This window comes from Lepisma saccharinum, chromosome 7, assembly GCF_977018435.1.
Source record: "Lepisma saccharinum chromosome 7, izLepSacc3.1, whole genome shotgun sequence".
Lineage (NCBI taxonomy): Eukaryota > Metazoa > Arthropoda > Insecta > Zygentoma > Lepismatidae > Lepisma > Lepisma saccharinum.
In genome coordinates this window covers 79,225,907-79,250,093 of record NC_139235.1, presented here as the reverse complement: position 1 = coordinate 79,250,093, position 24,187 = coordinate 79,225,907, and the positions used below count along the sequence as shown (strand labels likewise).

General features: G+C 36.6%; 1 protein-coding gene across 2 annotated transcripts in view; it reads right to left on the bottom strand.

The window, feature by feature from the left end:
• The window catches only part of Dnah3 (dynein heavy chain 3, axonemal), a 266,334-nt gene that overhangs the window by 153,752 nt on the left and 88,395 nt on the right, over positions 1-24,187 (bottom strand). For both annotated transcript variants that reach the window (XM_083125480.1, XM_083125481.1), the window contains exons 20-23: positions 22,116-22,378; positions 20,006-20,207; positions 9,123-9,326; positions 6,872-6,986 (exon numbers count right to left, since the gene is read on the bottom strand). In XM_083125480.1, the coding sequence (XP_082981606.1) occupies positions 6,872-6,986; positions 9,123-9,326; positions 20,006-20,207; positions 22,116-22,378 (784 nt within the window). The remainder of the gene's footprint in view (positions 1-6,871; positions 6,987-9,122; positions 9,327-20,005; positions 20,208-22,115; positions 22,379-24,187) is intronic.

Below are 24,187 nucleotides of genomic sequence, written 5' to 3'. Positions count from 1 at the left end.
GCCAGGGCGGCAAAATTTGAAGAGAAGAAAAAAATAAGCCTATTGAAAACTGGTCGAGCGAGATATTCTTTTGCGCTTAATAGTACTGAAATAGCATAAGAAGTCTCATTATTTATTTTATATTTTGATGTTTTACTTAGGAATATATTGATTTTCAATTTCACGTTGCTGCGTAATGGCAGGGGGGGGGGGGGTCGAAATGGAGCGGCATCTACCGTCACCACCCAGGGAGGTAAAATGACTAGCGCCGGCCCTGGTTCATAGCAAAAAGCGGCGCAGCTTATCGTCTAGTGGCAGTATATGTACTTGTTATTGTTGTGGAAGCCGGCATCCTTTGTAAATGTAGAACAAAGGCAACCGACTTTCGCCGATCACAGAGAGGAAATAATAATAATGATTGAGGAGGAGTGTTGTGGTCAAATTGTCGCTGTTTAACACGTTGGCATGTTGTTATCTGCTGTTGCAGTTCCGTACCAGCGTAGACGGGTTTTGGGAGTGAACAGTTAGAACGCCACCAGTGCATTAATGCAATGAAAAATAATATTTTTTAATTTTGTTTGAAATTACTCAAATAAGGAATTGTATGAAGAAGTCTTCTTTGCAGCATTTTTGGTAATTTTACGTATGTGTTAGTTCATATTTTGCGAATTTTTAGTCCATATGTATGTAGCTACATACAAAGCCACTTGTTAGTACATATTAATCCTAGTCCTGGTATAATGCATGACGTTTAAAACTCAACGTTAGATAGAGCTGAATTCTCTAATTTCCTTGTTGTACGTAACAGCTGTGCATCGGCGCACTACAGCGATTTTTCTATCTGCTCCATTAGCAACACTGCTTCTTTAGTTCTGTCGCGCATCGCACGGCAGAAATATCTGTGCTGGACTCTACCACTTTGAACAAATAAAATACTCCGCAATTTGTCCTATCAGCCTAGCTGAAACATTATGTAAAACATAAGTAATATCATGTGTCAAAAATGTATAGTAAGGATTCACATATGTACATTACTATGTATTTTTGACACATTATATTACTTATTTAATACATGATGTTTCAGCTATATAGTTCTAGAAAAACTTCCAGAAATTCACAATCTTCATAATGCACGAAGAGGCACCAAATATCTCTTCTATGTTGTAAATAGGGATGGACGATATCGGAAATTTGATATTGCGATATATAGTCAAGAAAATATCATCACAGATGATACGATTCGATATTATTTCCATATCATGATATCAGCGATATATCATCTCCATGATATATCACTGACACGATATATATCACTGAATATCATGATGACATATCACCAACACAATATATATTGCCAAATATTGTGATGATATATCACCAAATATCATGATGATATATTGCCGACACGATATATATTGCCAAAATATTGTGACGATATATTGCCATCATGATATATACCACCAAATGTCATGACAATATGTCGCCAACATGATATATATTGCCAAAATATTGTGACGATATATCGCCAACATGATTATCACCAAATATCATGACAATATGTCTCCAACACGATATGTATTGCCAAATATCGTAACAATATGTCACCAACACGATATATATTGCCAAATATCGTGACGATATATCGCTGACATGATATATATCACCAAAATATCATGCTGATATATAGCACCAAGTATCATGATGATATATCGTCAAAATATCGTGACGATATATTGCCTAGTTGATATTGAATGGATGATATTTTTTCAATATCGCGATATATCGTCTAGACGATATATCGCCCAACAATAGTTGTAAATTCTTAAAAAGGACATCAACGTGGATATGTGGTGGCCACATGCCTCTTCTTGTGTCATCAAGATTGTGAGAAATATAATGTCAGCTAAACAAACCATGTTATATTGCCTGTATTGATTACTTAGAAAATAAATGCAGGAAAATAATAATAATAACCCATGGTGAAACAGCCCATTGAGGTCCCGGGCCTACCTACCGACTGCCAGCCTCAATCCCACCTGATTCTACTCACTCACTCACCCGAGGTGAGAGATCAACCAACCAGGAATGCAGGAATATACTAAATAAAAAATAATAAATAAAAATATTTTCAAATGTTATTTTTTTGTTACAGTTAGCACTGAGTCAATAGCACTTGCAATCAATACTACCACTTAAACGCTCTTAAAATAGTGCTGGTTATGTATTACAGTATTGCAAAATGGAAATCAACTCTCACTATTTCACTGTTTGAACAAGAATACACACAGAAACTAGGGCTGAGCCGATACCGATATCAATGAAGATACCCGCACTGATTCCCACCTACCGATAAAGATACTTGAAAATTGTTTTAACACAAACTAACTAACTAACTCTCTAGCCTTCTTAAACCCAAAGGTTTATGGCTGCAGCAACACAAGCCTTCCATGTGACCCTGGGTAAGATTAATCCAATCTTTCCATTCTTATCGATTTCCATTAGGTCCATCTACACATTATCCCTCCATCTCTGTCTCGGCCTTCCTACAGGTCTCTTACAAACAGGTTTCAAAAAAAGAATCCTGTAAACTCCTCTTTCCTCTCCCATTCGTGCCACATGGCCTGCCAACGTAAGTCTTCTTGATTTTATTATTCTAATAATATCTGGACATTGTGGAGATGTGCAGTTCTAAATTATGTAACCTTCTCCACTCACCTGTCACCTCATCCCTTTTAGGTCCAAATATTTTGCTAAGGATTTTATTTTTAAATACTCTTAATTTATGTTTTTCTTTCAATGTAAGGGACCAAGTTTCACAGCCATATAATACTACAGGTAATAATACTGTTATGTATATTTTAACTTTTAGTTTCTTAGATATTATACGAGATGATGAAAGAGAGAAGTAACATGCATTTCCTGAATGAAGCCTGCAATTTATTTCCTCTTTAATATAATTTTCATTTGTTGGTATTACTTCTAGGTACTTGAATTTGAAAACTGATTCAAACGAGTTGTTATCAATAACTAGATTTTGATTATTACCTAATATTTGGTTTCAGCCTGTAAGCATATTATTTTGTTTTCTGTTTGCTAACTTCCAAGCCTATCACTTTAGCTGTTTTGAAAAATATTTTAGCATTATTTATATGCTAACAACTGAGTCACACCATTTAATTTTAGTCCTTCATGAGTTTATTTTACCTTCCTAACAGCATATTCTAAGGTAAAAGTAAAGAGCAATGGAGATAATGCATCTCCCTTTCTTAACCCATCATGAATTGTAAATTTGTCAGACACATTTATACCCACAAGAATTTTACTTTCCGTTTCACTGGTGTATACTTTTATCATACTAACAACCTTCGCCAAAGTTCCAGAAGAACAGTTCCTGAATTGGCAACCTCTGCCACAGTGCATGAATACGCAACCTTTGCCACAGTTCCTGAATCAGCAACCTTCGCCAAATTTCCTGAATTGGCAACCTTCGCCAAATTTCCTGAATTGACAACCCAGTGGTGCAGAAACGTTTTTCATTTCATTCAGGAACTGTGGCAAAGGTTTCCAATTCAGGAACTGTGGCGAAGGTTGCCAATTCAGGGACTGTGGCGAAGGTTTCCAATTCAGGAACTTTGGCGAAGGTTGCCAATTCAGGAACTTTGGTGAATGTTGCCCATTCAGAAACTTTGGCAAAGGTTTCCAATTCAGGAACTTTGGCAAACGTTGCCAATTCAGAAACACTTGGATGCAATAATAGTAATAATAATAATAATAATAATGTGCTTTTTCCCGGCAGTACACAATGGTACACTGTAGCAGCATCTTGTAGGTGATAATAAAGCTAAAAACATTTTATTAACATGAAAAAAGGCCCGATGATGATGATAATAATAATATCTAACGTAAGTATCTTTATTATTATAATTAGTAGTAGTGGTTTTCGTGTCTAATTATTTGTGATTGGTGTTCCAGCTATTGACTTAAACCACTATAAGTGCTGACTAAAATATACTATAATTATGTATTATTTGCACTACAAGTGTCATGATCATTGAAAACAAAAGAATATTGAGAACAATAGACTTCTGACACCACTGACACTTACTTACTTCCCTCTCCCCACCAAACAGTCAATCGCTGTTCAGTTTCCCTATGTGTAAGTGTGTTAAGATAAAAGCTAGTGACCTTCTTCTGGACATGTTCATGTACACTAATTGCCCCAATGACTTGGCATGGAAAAGTCAGGGAATTTTGTTTATATGAAATTGTAGACAGTAAGACACCCTGTACAAGTAAGAGAAAATGCAGCAGGAATGGTAACCATTAACGAGTGGTATCTGTTCATATTTACATGCATATATGGGTGTAAAATAAATAAAATAAAAAAAATTTAATTTTTTTTTTAAAAAACTGAAATTTAATGCAAATTTCTTGTTATTTTCAAATATAAAGGAGTAACTCACATACCTTGATTTTATAATGTAAAATTCTAAATCAGCAGTTTATATTACTCAGAAAAAAACAATTGGAGACCTATATTAATTACGGAGGTGGATGAACCATTCAGGTTCATCATGGAGCATCATTAATACATTAAAATTCCTATCTGTCCATCCTTCCACTACAGTGGCAACAATTCTAGGGTGTTTGGGAAAAGGCACATAAGTCACAAACTGCAATTTTCTGTTGCTTTAACTCACATTGAATCAACTAAATAAAATATCAGTATAATTTTACATTGGCTATATGTAAAAATTGTAAACACTGACCATACAACATGTGTATCATGTCTGCAATGTTTGCTATTAAAATAACAAACAAAGACCTATTTGCTGCAAAAATGGATCTTTTGTCTTAAGTGTTTTTTCACTGAACAGGCTAGTATTGTTCACTGAAGCATTTAATAAATTACCTGAGAGGCTTGGAATCTGTTGAAATTGGTTTGAGCTTCAGTGCAAGAGGGCATTTCTCAAGAGATGGGACAAACCCGTAAAGAACTTACCAGCTCAGTGGCTGGGCATTTTGATCTTGGCCTGGGCAGATATGTTCTTTCTGAGCATTCCTTCATCAGCTGCATTTTATCATCGCTCATCCTCATCATTGCAATTAGTCAAAAGTGGCAGGAAAATAAACTAAATAAGAGAAATCCAAATCCCTAAATAACAATGCAAACTGTTCAATGGGCCTACGATGCATAAAGACTACAAAATATCTAGATTGTCACCCAGCCATCAGGAGATATTGGAACTGCACATTTCCTGAATAAATAACTCAAATAACTCCATGTGGACAAATGCAACGGAGGATACGAACCATGCAACAAGGGGAGATGCGTAACATGTCTTACCCTGAATCAAAGCAATTTCTTTACACTGGTAATAACCTCTCATGTTGGGGTTTGTGACGACAATTATAAAGCACCACATTAAAACTTACAATACCCTACATGCTTATGATACTGTCAGTCTCAAACAATTCTTGAACATTCCGAACAACAGACTAGTAAATGAATTTACTTAAAACCACTGAATATTGTAGTTCGTTAAACAATCAAAACATGCAAATGACTTGATAAAAAATAGGAAGCAAAAAGCACATTGGAACACTCAAGAGAATGAGAAAGCACCATTTCCTAAAGCAGGGGTAGAAAAAACTTAAAATAATTAAGGCACCAGCCTTTTTTTCTTCTTGCAAATACGATCTAAGAAAGCCATGATTCCAAGCAGCATAAAGCAACACACTTTCAAATATGATCTTAACACATTTAATTTTTTAATTAATACAAGATTGGAGTTTGCTCCGGAGTGGTCTCCCAAAGAAGGCTCTGCAGGTAACAGCGGGAATTATTACATACACTGTACACTAAATATCTGGCTGATTCTACCATATTGCTAAAGATTTTAAAATTTGACTAGCAACAGTGCAAAAATTTATAATGGTGTTTATTATTCTGATTTACTAGAAGTTGCTCTCTTGTTAGGAAATATGATGGTCCAGCAAAGACATCCAGAAGTTGTCAACTTATTTGGTACTCACTATAACCACAGCTATATTACCTACATGATGTTAAGTCAACAATCAGAAATCCTACAAGATATCCACATCTGATTCTTCATAAATTAAAATCACATCTTCCATCAATGCTTTTATCAGAGAGCAAACACAATTTTTAAAGAAGGTACACTTCTCCAAATGTTATCCGACCACCCCAAAAGACTTCCAAGTCTGGAAATCGTCAATCACCAGCAGACCAGCCAACCCCACCACAGGTGAGATACACTGTGGCGAAAGATTCACATTTCTACCCTCAACATCAAGTCAGAAACTAAATTCCCCCAACCAATAGAGAATGAAACGGAAAACTGAAGTGTGACGAATAATTCCAGAGAACACCTGTGATTTGGCATGTTAAACCTGGACTCAGAGAAACCCTCATGAGGTTGGAAACACTGCACCCACCAGGTGCCCACCCAGAGGAATTTTTCACACAAAACTGATGCAAAATAAAAATAAAGTTTGAATTTTGCCTAATTTCCAGGATAATTACATTCGGCAAAGTGTCTAGAAGCATTTTTGCGCAGTCCGTCAAAGACCAAAATGCCGGAAATATCGGCAGGTGTCCAAACCAATACTTTTCGATAGTGATACATCGGCATCGATATCGTCTCAGCCCTAATAATAATTCCACAACAGTATTACATATTAAATATGATGCATTATTATTCGAAAAATACACATAGATTGGTATCAGAACCGTTCCACTATTCAAACAAGTACGTGGACAGAGAAGGTACTCATATGTTCTGTTGAGTAAACAATTTGATGTAACTAAGAAAAACAAACAATACCAGATAAACTTACTTTCTGGTTTACCCCTCTTAAGTCTACTTACCATGAACATCAATCACAATTAGAGCACCAATAGAGATTCTGGCCCCAGAAGATAATTTGCCTTTCACAAGTTTTACAAGGTCGTCAATCTGAAGATTGCATTGTTCATGGTACTCCTGTTAGGAAATTGAATAAAGTATTAAGTGAAAACCACAAACAGGTGAAAAGAGCTACAGTTTTGTGTATTTTGTTGTTCTAAAACTCCTTTGTGCAACAGACCTTTGAAGGCCAGAGCATCAAGTCTCATCATGGCTGCTTTTCTGGCTTTCAAGATTGGAGTGCTACTATTACTTTCAAGTAGCTCCCAATTGTCCTCACTATTCTGAGTCTGATGGTGTAATGATAACACAGTCATCTTGCAATCAAAGGGTCCTGGGTTCAATCACTAGTGAGGCAAATGCTGTTGTAACCGATTGCTTACAGATCCTTCCAGAAAGAAAGACGAAAAAGAATCAAGACACCCCTTTTAGAGAGAATAAACTGAGTCCAGTAGACAAAGGAAAATAAGCGCTCGTGGTTTTCGGTGCGTAGTTGCTGCAGTTGGCGTGGAGATTTCTGATGGAAAAGTGGTCGAGCAAGTTAGTGATCGATCTGTTTAGTTTTGCAGACCTCCATGAACATTTTTTCTGGCTGAGTTATAGTAGAGTTTTCAGTCGGAAGACCACGCTAGTCCGCAGTCGTTTGCAGAAACACTAGAAATGTTTAATTGGTGTTAAGGATATCCGGGAGAGAGATCACGCGGGAGTGAACGTTGAATCTGTAGAAGTTTTGCAGATGACAGTCATGATTTTATTTTCAGTAAAAGAACTATTTTAACACCGAGAGTTTTGAACGGTAAAACATACAAGTTCGCCAGTGACCAGCAGAAGTGAGTAAACTTTATTGGACTTGTGTAAAGTGAGTTCACAAAGACTGGAAGTGTGGACGATGCTATAGTTAAGAATTTATTACTTGAACAGAGTGCTAACTGGTCAAGCACGTTGTCGATAGTTTGTGCGCAGTAGTTTACAGAACTTGTATTTCCTTACACGTCGTGATTGTCATGGTGGCTATTATGAAAAAGTCACAGCCAGTGCGAATCCAGATTGGTATCCTTGTTTGTGTCCGCAGAGACTGAAATTGCCAGTCTGTAGAGAATTTCTCCAGTGACAAGACTCCGAGTCTCAACGATAATAGAATATGGATCAAGAAGGATTTTTAGTGAAGTGGTCCTTAGTGTCGAGAGCTCTCGAGTTATAATCCCCACAAGCTTGGTTTTGATGAAAAATCCCTCTAAAGTTTGAAAAGTGATTGACATGGTGCTAATTCTTTCTAAAAGCCGGCAAGATATTCATAAGTAAAAAAGTTAATTTTGTTATTTTATAAATATCTGAGAGTTTGCTTTTTATCTTTATATTATAATCCGAAGTTCTGGCGTCAACTTTTGTATTGGGTTTACTCATGTAAACCAAGAGTCACCAGCGAATCAGGGTAAACCTTTAATTTTGTGAAGTTATTTTTCTAGTTTCCTTCTGTAATGAACGAAAGAAAAGGTTTAATCGTTATTGTTTTCTTCATACATTAAAAAGTAGAATAATATTGCAATCCGGCTGCTCTCATTTGAGCTATAAATTCTAGAAAAATCCACTTTTACTGTTACTTGGTGCCTTAAAACCAAAGCAAAGCGAGGGACAAAACTCCTCACATCGTTATACTGTTATGAATCCCAATTTAAACTATAGGTCCAATCCCAATTGAGATAAAGTGGACTGATAACAAACTTTCCTCATTTAGATTTGATCACGATGATGGATCAAGGCCAAAATTCTTTTAGTTCCAACTGGGGATGGAACCTAGGACTGCTCCCATCAAAGGCAAGAGTGCAAACTATTGGCTGTATTCTTTTGATCCAATGCTTTAATCACAACACATGGTGGAAAAACAAAGTCGTAAATTCTGAGGATAGAAAAGGCAACAAGTTATTTGTCAAATGGCTAGGACTTCCAGAACACAGCTGGATCGATGCAGACAGATGTTATACACTGCTGAATTATAGTTGGTTTAGGAGGAATGGTGGTGGCAGAAGCAAAAATTGAATCATACCCTTGATAACCAAAATTAACAATAGTTTGTCAATTCAGACTAAATTATGATCATTCTTTGGCATCTAAAATCACACAATTACCTTCAGACATAACTTAAACAAACAATAAACCTATCAGGTGATATATATATATAATTACTTCTGTAATTAAACGAAGATATGCACTTACATCTAGAGTTCCCTCATTAATGGCTTCAATAACCTCCGTAGTCCAATATATTGTGCAGGTACATATTACAATCTGGCCAGGCCATTCGTGAACCCATTTTTGACGTGTCGTCATAACATAAGCATCCACTGACAACTTGATCACGTCTCTGATTGAGGCTATCATAAACTCTTCTACCAGTATCAGCCACTTCTCAACCATTCCCTGGAAAGTTAATGCAACTTCATGAGATTTAGAGGCACAAAACTAATCCCAATAGCATAGAACATACAGACATACCAATAAACAGACGGAAGGTGCCGTATGCCGTGATGTACACAAACGTGGTCACAAAGTGGACGTGCCATCCTATTTTTCGACACTATAATAGTTACGGTTGAATGCTTGATATGGACACACACCTGATATTTCAAGAATCTGGAACATAGATAAGGAGACAGTCATTTTAGCAGCATAGCCGAATTTCTAGATACATACCTTGAACACGAAAATGTCAATGAATTATGTAACTGACATCATTTTGCATAAGTTATATGTTACATATTTACCAGCATATTACATATATTACATATTTGCTAATTTACTTTACATAAAACAACATATTTCGGTAATTTTTAGTTATTTTGATCCTTTTTCCTATATTTTCAATCTTTGAAACATGATGAAGAAAATTTGTATCTCATGTGACGTCATTTTTTCAAACAATGAGATGCATAGTGCTTACGGTCACCTAAAATGGACTGCCAAGTTGAAACACAAGCTGAAGACCAAAAATAAATAAATAATAATTACTGGAACTGTTAGATGCAAAATAATTGGGGCTGAGCCGATACCGATGTATCGGTAATACTGGTGATATCGGCATCGGTGAGTATTGGTTGATTTTCTTTTACCGATACCATCCGATACTAAAGAATTTCAGTGGCTAGAAGAGCGAGCAAAGGCAACAGCTCATCTCAACATTTGCCCTTTTTAAAAGTTCGTTCACCCTTCCTTGTGACAGTTGGGAAAACCAGCACAGGAAGTTACATAGATTTTCCTAGAAACACTGCATAAAATCCCCACCCTCCTGGGAAGCAGATGGTAAGATCAAAGGCATGGGTAAGTGAAAGCTGAACCCAAACGTGACTATGAAGGCCTGTAACTGCTTAGTTAATGCTGTGGGTAATAAACCATTCATTGCCAATTCTTGCTTGAAGCTCGGGGTGGTAAGATAGGTGGATGTTTTCAACCCCCCACCGCACTAACGCCGGGTCAGTTGCAGAGTTCTTGGAAAAAGAGGGATGAAGGTCACTGTGAAATTAGTTTTGTTTTATCTACGTTCAAGTGCGAAGGGGAATCAGCCATTTATACTTATCCTCTTCACTTCTGTCTTTCGTGTGACTGCCGGTATCGGCCAATGATGGCTATTTATTTCCGCCGAAAGCCGGCCCCCATGGCAGAGTGGCTAGCACATCGCGCTACGATGCCAGGGTTCGAACCCGCGATCTATTGATTACAAGGCGACGGCGACATAATCAGAGAGGGCCCTCTAAAGATTTATATACACCACTACTTACAATAATGAACATAAAATATTTATCAGGAACTTTACTTTTCATCATTATTTTTGTTATTCAACAAATATTCAAATTTTTTTACTTCTTTGACATAAATTTCCTTGCCATGACTGTTGTCTTACACAAATGTTAGCGGTATTAACTATACGTAAGCTAGATGATGAATATTTGCTGTTTTATCTCAGATTTTATAGCATGTTTTTAATATTTATGTAGTAATAACAATATTTTTTAGTTAAGATAGAAATAACAAAATAAGCATTAACGTTGTCTTTCCTCCGTTTCTTAGTTTGTTGCTACATACAACAATACTCCATATGCATCAGAGAAATTAAGTATGTAACCTGCTGGTTGCGTACGTGGACCAAGAGAACCGTTACTGGGTCCATAACCCAGAGGTCCGTGGATCGTAACCATGCTCTGCTACCAGGAACTTTGTAACGTGTTGGTCGCATACTAGAAAAAAGGGGCAATAAAGCCTTATGGGAAGCGTGAAGAAACAGGTCCGGGATCAATTAATGTACGCGTTTTAAATTAAGCAACAACCAACAGTTACAAGTCGCAAGTTGTTGAGGTTATTGGCCAGCGTTTATCACCGCCACCTCAGTCTCAAAGGAGAACCAATGATAAGACTATGTCCAAGGAACAAAGAAAAATATAATCCTCCGTTCTGGTCTCACCTTTAAATCAATCAAAATAAATTTATAGGCAATGGGGTTCACAAAATATCGTGGAAAATTTCACTCAGGTTTGACAATTCTTTAAAGTATCCTGCAATACAAAAAATACACACTAACTATTCACAAAAAATTGCAGGATCAATACTACTCAATGAAGTTCATAACTTCCTTTCTTACCAATAGCAACTTCGCAGCTTCACTTTCTTATGTGGAAGGTTCGTGAACAAAATGTATAGAACAGTATGCAGATTTTAAAGACTTGAGTTAAAAATTTATTAGATTCAATCTCGAACAAGAAACGATTAATATCTCAATTATCAACAACATGAGAAACATTTCATCATGAACAAACCCAGTTTAATTGCATTAGAAAATCTCTCCAATTGTAACTTTAACAAATCTTTCTTTCGATCTACCACCCGTCATTTGACGTATCAGGAATATGTATTACAAATTTAAACGTTAACAGCAACATGAATTACAATCACAATTAAATCCCTTCCCTTGTACACATTGTAAAATCCACTTGGGCATCAAACCGAATATTTACAATTAATTAACAAATGACTCACTTTGGTCTGTTATCCTTTTGTCACAATAAATTATACAATTCTCCCTTTTTTACATTTGATGCTCCCACTACTTTAATTTGATATTGTGCCACCCTAATATTAATTATTTCAACATTTAAGAATTCGCGACGATGGATGGGAATTGTCACGCGTACGCCTCGCTAAATTTCAATGTTACGCGAATGTCGCAAGTTCCATCATTTTCATTGTCGTATCACAATATATTCAACAAGTCGTGTCACATTAATTAGCCAACATGCGTTAGTTGCAATTTAGAATAGTTTAAACTTTCGTCGCCCGTTCTTCCTTCGTTTACTCATTTAAGTTTTTGACTCAATCGTGATAAAGACACGGGATTCTAACCCAGTTCACAACTTGGACTTCGCAGAACTAAGAGAACGTATCGACACTGTACATACCTCCATTAAACTCCTCCAAAATGTTCCAACCTCCAATTCGACACTGCAAAGGGCGGTCAGTCAAACGGAACTCTGTATTCGTTCTCGTTCTGGCATCAGAATATTGGGGTAACGTCTGGAAACGTCCATCAAATTCGCCCCTCAGCTATAGCTCTGGATACAGGTCCGCGTTGCTGGAAACTGACGAAATCTAACAGGGCATCGTTAAACTTCTCACTCCAATCAAATGCAACTTCCTTGCAAGCGTATAAGGTCCGTCCAAAAAAGGTAGTTCTGTCTCACGTTGACGTGCCGAATTTCAGAGAGAGTAGCGGTAACAGAGCGTGCAAACACAATCAGAAAAAAGTTTAAGTCTCGCCCGCGAGACGACTTGCACACTTAAACCAGCACCATACTCTCTGCCTGGCTTCCTCTCGTGACCCAAGTCACGCTGACAGTTTCGCGAAGGTCTGCCAAGTCGGAAGTGATACTGCAGTTTTTTTTGTGTCTGCTCGAGAAGTGAGCGCCAAGCGAGAGGTCAGTGGAGGCCTCTAGCGGGGGCTAGTATAATCAACCAAAGACAAACGAGACGCAAGGCGTACGAAGAATGAGGAAGTGTGACGCTTTTCCACGCGGAATTATTACGTAATACTTTTTTGTACGCAAAGCGTAGGAAAAACGTCACAAACTCCCCCACGTAGCAAAAGAAGAAATATATGCCGATTATAGAACAATTAGAATATGCAAAATTTAACAAAAAGGCACATGGACTATAGCAACATTCAATAACACCTTCTGGGAGCATCGGATCTACACCTATACAATTAGTGGTCTATATAAAAGAACCATAAATATGTGACTGTAGACAAACAAGTATCAATAAATATATATATATATATAAGCACACACAAACAATATGTTTGAGACTAGAATATAATAATATCTTGACTAGACACAGATTGGTAAACAAGTTACACACACTAATTAATGTACATGGTAAATATGATACCGTGATAATCATGAAAAATGAAGCATGAAAAAGAATCGATTGCAATCGAAATGATTCCATGAGGTAAAATGTTAATATGACAATTTTGATTACCCTCGTACAATGGGTATAAACATAATGTCGAAGAAAAAAAGGGGGGGGAACATGTACATGAATTCGAACACTAGTTTGATCATACAGTGACAGTAAAGATACCAGATACATAAGAGATGTCCATATAACATTGTGTGGCAAAAGAATTCTGAGAAATAATACCAGAAACGATGCACTATCCAATGGGTATTCCTAAATAACAATATGTCGGTTTTATTTTGGATTTGTTGAAGCACAAAAACGATGATTTCCAGGGTGGCACACTCGACACATAAGTTCCCTCGATAAAACATGCAAAATAAACAAAAAAGAGAATTAGAAGGGAAGAAGAAATAGAAGATAAAAAAAGGGAATAGGAAAGAGGCGAGGAAAACCTATTGGAGGGGAAATAGAATAAAAATTAGGAGCATCAATTACAATGTTATTTGTTAAGGATTTAGGCAAACTTCCTTCACATATATATATATCCAAGATACAGGCAAAAATACACTATAACACATACTTGTCAATGAAATAGAGAATCAACATTTAATATGCAATGAAGAGCAAAATTCAAAAAAATATATGACACAAAAACATGATATTAAACCCATAATACATGAATCATTGAAAAAAATGTGTATATACCAATTAATGTTACATAATAAATACTCTTCAATAGTTTGTAGAATTCCAATAACAAAATACACAATGAAAAAAAAACCAAACCTGAGTCAAATATATACAATACTCTGCATTATCTGTGAGGAGCAGGTTCATGAGATGCATAACGGGCAGAAGGAGGGTGCTATCGACAATGGGAATCTGAATGTCCTGTTCGACGACAAAAATTGCAATAAAAAGATTGGAATGAACGTGAAGAACGCTGTGAATTCTGAACTCGGGTAGGGTACAAAAGTGAAGCCATATGGGAGTCTGATAACTCCACTTCTGATGAAGCTTCCTCTCGAAGGTAATATGGTTTGATATGTGAAATGTGGACCTTCCGGAGGAAAACTTCAGTTTCCGGATCGACCAAGAGAACCGTTACGGGGCCCAAAACCTTAAAAACCTTAGCAGGACCTGCCCAACGTTGCTGGAGTTTCGCAGTAACCTTCTGAAAGGCGTTACTCTGGGGAAAGGTTTTATAGAGAACTAAATCTCCAACCTTAAAGGAGGAAGGTTGCCTGTTAGGGTCATATCTATTACGTCTTGTCAACCATGCCTTCTGTAAATGACGGAAGGCTTGCGCCCAACATTTAGCACGATCCGTGGAAGGAGGACCAGCCAATTCCAAATCGGATTTAAATTCCCAAAAGAAGTTCATAGGTCCATCGATGTCTCGTCCAAACAAGATCTGTGCTGGAGTGGTTTGTATACTATCCTGTACCGCAGTATTGAATGCGAACGAAATTGCATTCAAATGAACATCCCATTTGGTGTGATCGTCAGAATGATAGGCAATCAGGGAGGCCTTGAGATTACGAATAAAACGTTCTGCCAGTGAAGGATTAGGGTAGTAGGCGCTGGTATAGATGTGTTTGACTCGAGACTCAAATAAAAAGGAATTGAAATAGCGAGATCGAAAATATGATGCATTGTCAGACACCAATTCACACGGCGCTCCAAACACCAGAAACAAGGACCGAAGTTTTTCTACTATTTGATTGGATGTGGGACCCCGAAGAGGATAAAGGGAAACCCATTTAGAAAATGCATCAACGACCACCAATATATATGTATGCCCTTTTGATGAACGTACCAAAGGACCAACAAGGTCAATGTACAGTCGTCGCCAAGGGTGCTTGATGATTTCGGATGACAAAAAACCAGGAGGTTTACGTATAGCTAATTTGGATTTTTGACACGTATCACAAGACTTAACATATGTCTTGATATCTTGAATACACGATGGCCACCAAAATATATTCATTATTTTCTTGGTACATTTTTGAACACCCAAGTGGGAACCTCCCACGGGGGTATCATGATAGTAACGGCAAATAAGATGTTGTAGGGTATGAGGAACGACAACTAATGACAACCAACAGTTACAAATCTCGAATTGTTGAGGGTTATGGCCTGCGTTTTTCGCTGCCGCCTCAGTCTCAAGAGAGAACCAAATTATTATTATGTGAACTCAATGAAAAAGAAGGGGATTGTAATCCATTATTCACACAAACAAAAAAAAAGGAATTATATTCAAAATATGTGGTCACAAAATATCGTGGAAAATTTCACTCAGGTTTGACCAATTTGTTAAAGGTTCCTGCAACTCAGAAAATACGCACACTAATCAAATATAAATACATGTATAGAATCAACATCATTCCATAAACTTCATCACTTGTTTTCCTTACCAATAATAATTTTGTTCCTTCTCCTTTTTCTTCACGCGAAGTTTATAAACAAAAAAAGGGGAGGCACAGAATAGTATGCAAATTTCGAAGATTTTTTGAGTCACAAATTTATTATATTCAATCTTGAACAAGAACAATTAACTTCTCAAATAACAACAACATGAAGAATATCTTATCGTATACAAACCTAGTTTATGTATCATTTAAGAATTCATCTCAATTGCAACTTTAACAATTCTTACTGTCGTTCTACCATTCGTCATTTGACATGTCAGAAATATATATATATATGCATATTACAAAATTTTAACGAAGTACTAGGACACGGACATGGTTCCAATTGAACCCTTTTAATTACACATTTTAAAAACAAAATATGCCAAGAAATTCAAACATTTACAATTTATCAATAAATGATCTAGTTTTGCCACATAACGTTCCTTTTGACAATAAGTAATACTATTTTCCCTACTCCCATTTGATGCTCCCAGTATTTTAATTTTTACTTGTGCCAACCTCGTGTGATTATTATTTCAAACATTTAAGAAGTCGCAATGGTGCATGTCAAGTGTCTCGCGTACGCCTTGGTAAACTTTAATAATTACGCAAACGTCGCAAGTTCATTCGCATTATTGTTGAAACGCAGTCAATACGACTACTCGTTGCTGTTTAATTAGATAATGTACGTTAGTTGCAAAATTAGAATAGCTACTGTTTCCGCCACTCGCTCTTTTAGTCCTTTTTTACTCATTTAAACCTTTGACTCAATCACGTTAAAAATATGCCAATCTATCACAGTTCACGATCTTTAGGCTTCGCAGAAATAAAGGGGGGAACACGACACTGTACATACCTCCATTAAGCTGCACAAGGAGTTCCAGCCACCAATTCAACACTGCTAAGGACAGTTGGTCAAAAGAAGTCCTGCCTTCCTACTCGTTCCGTCATCAGAATATTGGCATAACGTCTAGAAACGTCCATCGACTCATACTCAGTCACACATTTTGGATTCCTGATTCGGGTTGTGGGAAAAATGCCCAAATCTAACTGGACGCCGATAAAGTTCACGCATTCGTCAAATGCAACTTTCCATTTTACGCGTATAAAGTTTATCAGGGAAAAATGAGTTCTGCCTCGCGTTGGATCGTCCAAACTCGGAGAGAGAATATATCGTAAGTTGCGTGCAAAAGAAGTCAGAAAAGAGGTTAAGTCTCGCCCGCGAGGCAACTTGCACACTTAACCATGCAACACACTATGAAGCTGTCTCCCTCTCGTGTCCCAAGTCACATCGTTGTTTTCGCGAAGCTTGTGAAATCGGAACTGCTGAAGCCTTCTGCTCGAGAAACGAGCGCCGAGCGAGAGGTCAGTGGAGACCTCTAGCGGGGACTATTATAATCAACCAAAAACAAACAAGACGCAAGGAGTACGAAGAAATGAGGAATTGTGATGCTTTTCCACGCGAAAATACAAAAGCGTAGGAAAAAACGTCACAAGTACTAATTAATTATTTTTGATATTATTACAAACAATTATATTAACATATTAAATAGAAACAATTTTATTATATTTCTGAGACATTTGGCTTGGACTGGCTCCCTAAATTATATATTTCTAAATACTGTACGTGCCTAGTGATGTGACGAGTTAGTATGAGTCGTTAACTAGCCTTTGTTATTTTGTACTGGAATTATACAAGTATCAGTATCGGTATCGGTGGGTATTGGCCATGGTATCGGTATCGGAAAATGGTGGTATTGGCTCAGCTCTAAAAATAATCTAACACAATTACTTTTAGTGATTTTTATTTTATTTTATCTGCGAAGTTTCGTTCCGGTTTCGCAGAACTTCTTCAAGCTACACTAAGATATAGAAGTGCAGAGTGACTAGCCATGTGAGGTTGTGTTATTGTATGTGTATATGTACATGTGTATATCTTAGTGTAGCTTCAAGAAGTTCTGGGAAACCAGAACGAAACGTCGCAGATAAAATAAAATAAAAACCACTAAAATAACTGTTTTAGATTATTTTGCATCTATAGAAAGTGGTTATGCGAACCCTTAAGAAGAACTGGAACTGTTATTTATCGAAATATGCTGGAGTTTCTCCCCCTCCCCCTTTCTGGTTACATATTTTCGTTTTGCTTTTACGTTTAGGCAAAGCACCTAGAAACTTGGCATCGGTGGACAAGAAGGAGACTTTTCTGTACGTAGCTAGTTACACAATATGTTCCCTTGTACAAAAAGTACAAAAGTAGCTACGTATTTTTATTCGATTGTTCTTTCTGTAGATGCTTTTTTTTTTAAAAAAAATGTTTCAAAAGTTACGAAGAGCTCTCATACATATTTACATATTCTACAATACTTTGCAATGTGAAAAGTAATTAATAGTTTACAAAATTGGTTTCTTAAATATGTGCACGTTGCTGTGCTTTTTTGAGTTTACGAATTTGATAAAAAAAATTATTTGAGCAACTTAAAATTACGTTGAATATGTTCAAATAAAATAAATATCTAGAAAAATTCTTGAAATTGCTAGGATACTTGATTACTATTAATATTACATATTCTATGATACTACATATTTAGCTACATATCCTTTTGATAATACATATTTAGGTACATTTTTATCACTAGTCATTACCTAAATAATACCTTTCCTGGGCAAGAGGTTCTGATGATTACCAAGTTCTCTTAACCTAACAACCATGAAGTCCTGAGCTCATCTCTGGGGATTCATCAATGGCAGGATCTAAAATAACCAGTATCACACAACACAAGAGTTTTGAGCAGCTATGAAAGATGCCTTCACGTACGTGATCCCGTATTAATCTCGGCAAAACATCTGCCAGAACATGGCACAGAATTAGGATGTGCTACGAATATGATAGTCTCCATACCGATGTTATGGGCTCTTAAATCATCATGTATGTGTCTGTATCAAGCATTTAACCAAAACCATCGTTAGTGTCAAAAATAAAGGGGATATACGCCCACTTTGTGATCACTCTGTACAAAAAAGAAACCATAGAAGGGAAACTACTTATTGGAGAGAGTTGAAAGTTGGTTTTGTTTATTTGGCAAAATACTTTGTTCTTATTGAAGTGAATATATTCATTCTCCCTCCAAAAGAACTATGTACTTAGAAGATGATGAAGAAGAAGGAACTTGAAATTTGACCAAGATATATCCATTTGGAAAATAGGACTGCTCCAAGCAAACCTAACAGAATTTTTTATCAAGGTGGGACGTCAACACTTTTATTTCCTCTGAAAAATATTTGCAATTCCATCAACCATCTGCAACACAGTTCTCATTCAGTGATTTTTTTCTTTATGTATCATCCTTAGGATACGTTAGATATTTCTGTTTCTTTAACTTACTTTTGGTTTTATTTTTTTCCAAAACTTGCATTTTTGATTTAGCACACTATTCTATCAAATATCCTATAATTATACCTTCAATGTGCTTTTAAATTAGTAATTTAAATTGTTGGTAACATGGCCTATGCCTATTAGTTTCTAATATGCTGGAAATGATTTTTGAGGAAGTTATTTTCCATTACTTCTCACACAACAAATACCAATGTTACGGCTCCAGCTTGACAGTAGGTAAACCATTCGATCTATGCCAGAATCGTGCCACTTTACTCAGTGATGCAAAATATTCCGACAGAAGGTGAAAAATCGTGAGAAACAATTTACATCTGTTTTCATGTAGCTATCACGATTATTCCATGTATACCACGCTCCATCATTTCCTTTCTACATAACATTTTGGAAAATATGCACATTATATGTGTGTAAATGTGGATCATTTCCCTTTTCTTTGCCTGAAAAACAAGATTATTGGATTTTCAGAACATGTTTCATTTTTTAAGCACATAATGTGTTGAAATTCATGAAAAAGGCCACAATTGTGATTTTGAATAGTTGAAAAATGTGTTCAGATGATGTCACTGCACATACATAAACTTCTCTTCTGTTACATTTTTTTTTTTTTTGTAATATATCATTTGTGACAAAACAAGTTCCTCAATATGAAAAAATACATAAATGAAAAAATATACATCTTTATGAATGTCAAGATTTCATAAAAATTGATTTATTAAAAATACACATCAGAATTTTCTGCATTTATGAATATGTATAATTCCCAGAATTCGCACCCTGTTTTGTGAACATCTTTTTCAAAATAAAAATCACCAACGCATATGAACATATAGAAAGATGCATACCCTTGCTTCTGCAGGTACAATTTTCCCACTGAAAGGAACAACCTCTCCTTCCTTTGATACCATTCCAATAATTTCCTGCTGGTGGTTGAAACTCAAAAATTCAATGCCTTCAAAACACTTTTTCAGATGTGGTTGAACCCTCATTGGGTCTTTGGTCTCGGACAAAATTTCCAAAAGCTCATCATTGGACAAGAAAAAGAACCTGGAATAAGCAGAAAGTACAACACAAGAAATAGCATCAAAAGTGTTACCAAATTTTTAATTGCTGTTTTCTGTTGTCAATACAATACTAAAGATGCTGAACAAGGCAATCTTTATTACACAGGGTGAGTCGAAAAGAAATAGACAGTTTCAAAGTTTTACAGAAACGAGTTTTAATAACGTGGCTGACATACTTACATGGATGGAAGAGTATGTCTTGAGTCACCAATGCTCTCTGTGTGACCCTTTGTAACAAAAGACTGCGGTTTTGCGGGGCAGAATTTTTTGGGTCAGGATGGGAAATTTTTTAAATCCCAACATTCGGGATGGGAAAAATTCACAATTTCCTGATGTTGGAAAATTTTCGGGAAGGGAGATGTTCGAAATTTCCCGAAGCTCTAGAAATCTTGAATTCTACACATCATTTTTACCTTAAGTGATTGTTTTTGCATTTCTGGAATAAAAACTAACGATTTCCGATAAGTTCCAGACACTTGCAATGCAGAAAACGTCGAAAATTAATGACTTTTTAAAATGACCATTCTGTATTTCCTGACTGTTCAGGATTCTGAAAAGTCAGGATCAAGATGGGATTTTTTCCCCCCGGTCCCGACTTTTCGGGATCCTGCACACCCCTACAAATGACATATCAATGTGACAGTCCGGTTCCTTCCATGTACATGTCAACAGTTGCAGCAGCTGTTGTGATGCTTTGTTTAAGATCGTCCACACTTGTAGGAAGGGGAGGAACAAAAATCAGTTGAGGTCGTAAACTTGAAGACTTTCTTTATAAAACAGTACTAAATACCTGCTGATAAAATCAAACAGTTTTCGACTTATAAAGCATTTAATCTGTCTATTTCTTTTAGGTTCACCCTGTATAATAAAACACTTCACATGTAGCATTTAAACTCTACATCACAGTCTCTCTCAGACTAAGAACCAACTAATATTAAATTAAGTGCAAATAGGAAGATATTTACACACAGTGCAGGTCTCTAGACACAAAAACAACTGAAGGTCTCGGTACATATCTAAGATGTCTCCTCTCCAGACCAATTGATTACAAAGTAACAGTATTAGTCACTATGCCATCGGAGATACCTACTTTTCAATTAAGGTATCTCCTGTGAACCATGGTACGAACCCACAATTTCTCCATATCTAATAGTTTTTCTTGTATGTACGCATTGCTTGCATTATAGAATTATTTTCTTGTAGTTTACGGTTATTACAAGCATAAGAAAACAGTTAAAAAACAGACTAAATCTTTAGTCAAAATAAAAATAAATGTCTGATGAAGGGAGCGCGTGTTCTCCTGAAACGTCACAACGAAAAAACGGTTTTCTTATGCTTGTAATAACCGTAAACTACAAGAAAATAATTCACCATATCTGTTGAGGTGATGTGATCAGCACAATGCTCCAGCAACTTTCATCCCCTCCTTGTAAATTCATTAGAGGCTAGGTGGGCCCCAAAGTCAATTTACATTGTGACATTGCCCAAAAAATCTGCACCAGAGATACCGACCCTGGTAATTGTATTGAATCCCTGACCTTGCTGATCCTTGCAGGCCCAGCCTTACTGACAGGATAATTGTGGTTCACATTTTTCATTTTGCGAACTACTGTGTAGCCACAATTAAAGTTGCCCTAAACAGGGATCTCTGGAAGCCATTCAAAGCAAACGGGCTCCAGAGGGCTCTGAGTAGGGCAACTTTAATTGTGGCCACCTAGTACATATAACTTATCTCTTGGTAACATCACCTTGAAATCAATAGGTCACAGGTTTAATACTTAGTGGAGCCACATAGTGGTTCCGATCTCACTTTAAATTGTACGTCAAGTTGTGATTAGCCTTTCTGTGCATAGAGTGGACTTAAAAACAAACTAAAAAAAAAAGGACCCACCTGGCAAAGAAAAGCCTCTTCTTTTCAAGATAATCGTTCAGACCCTTCTGGATTTCATCCAACAAATCATTACATTCTATTAGCAAGGGTAGCATCCCTGCCAGGTCGGTCGCAGCCAACACGTGAGGGTCTTTTACAGTATTTGCCATGATGTTCCTCCACGTCTTGTCCACCTGGATGAACTTCTTGCCCTCCCGAGGCATTTGCTTCATGATATCTTCTGAACTAAATATTGGCTCCAGGTACAACCATGTAGCTTGGCACTGAAATATAATATCAACATATTCAATATCTTATATGTAGAGGCATGCATATTTCGTTTTAGACAAAAACACAAAAATGTGAAAAAACACATTGTAATGTTAATTCTTCATGTTTCTGAAAGGTGTGAGGTGCATTTTCCTACAATGTTTTGTAACGAAATAACGCAAAATGGACTCAAACACAAAATTTAGAATTTATTTACCGATGCGACACTTTCTGAAGTTTGAATTATCCTGAGAGTTATGCAATTCACGAAAAATTGATTAATTCTGCTGTAAATATTTGAGAAGCAAAAATGGACCCCTTTATATAAATTTAACACTCTGGTAACTACATAAATGTGTTATTAGAAGGGATTTGTTTATTTTGTGTAATAAGTGCATTTTATAAATAAAGTTTAGGATTAAATTCACAATTTTAAAACCAAAATGTCATTTCATATATCACTTTTGTTGAGATTTCTCACCGCTATAACACTGAAATTTTATTCTATTTACTGCTTTTGAACACGAAATTGACTGTTCTTATACTGAAATTTTGCTTTTTATTTACTGAAAATATGTGCTTCTACTTATGTGTGTTCAACAATATGTCGGGTAAATTTTTTAGTATGCATGCTTGCACAACAGTGATGACACTATTTTGTTCTTAAAGGTTCGCATAACCACTTTCTATAGATGCAAAATAATCTAACATTGTTATTTTTAGTGGTTTTTATTTAATTTTATCTGTGACATTTCGTTCTGGTTTCACAGAACTTTTTCAAGCTACACTAAGACATACATACGATAACACAACCTCACATGGCTAGTCACCCTACACTTCTAAGAAATGTGTGTCCTTATTTCATCCTAGGTAAACTGGTTCTTCCTTCCAGGTGTCATAGCTGGCTGCTTCTCCCCCTCCCCTCCATCCTGTAACCTACTCTTCTTGTCTTCCCTCCCCTCCTCCTTCTGGTGGCACTGACCTTCCCTTTCTCCTTTAACTCATCTGGCAAGTTGAAATCTTCCATTTTTGTGCAGAAAATTGAAGGTGGCTCAAGAAACTTAACCAACTTACTTTCCACATGCTTTTTTATCAGTTTCACCCCATTTCATTCCAATTTCCCCTTTGTTTTTGTTCATTTTCTCTCCCCTGTTTATGCATACGTGCTTTGTTTCTGCCGCTTTTCTATTTCATTTTCCCTCTTCTCCTTCATTTGTACTTTCTTAATCTCGTGCTCATATGTCAACATATGCTCACTCAATGCTGTTCTTGGATCTTCCTCTTTAATGTCTCTCCTATGTTCTTTAATGCTCTCGATGACAGGGAGAAACAGAAGTTTACCTAGGAGGAAATAAGGACACACAGGACACTTCATTCCTTAGAAATGTATAGTGACTAGCCTATACGCCTGGTGTTTCCTGATAAAAAAATTTAAAATGCATGAATGCTGTAAATATAAAGTAAAACTTGACTAGTTATATACATGTTTGAGCTTTATGGCACAATAATAGCTATTTTTCGCGATCCGCCTACAATGCTCCACGAACAGCTCTCGGTTGTAGCATTTTTCTAATGGCTTTACTTGCCGGACGCCGGCTAGGTTTGGCATACAGGACTCTGCCTGCCTGGAAGGAAAGCTTGTATCTCTACAGCACGCGCAAAATATGCTCTTTTGTACGCTGGCGTACAGAGCACCCGATTGATTCTAGGGTTCATGTGACCCTTCCTGCCTTCCAACACAGATGACAGAAGCAGAATTTCTACCCGTTCTTCGTGCAATTGCTGTGTGATGCTACGATATGCAATATTGACTGACGTAACTT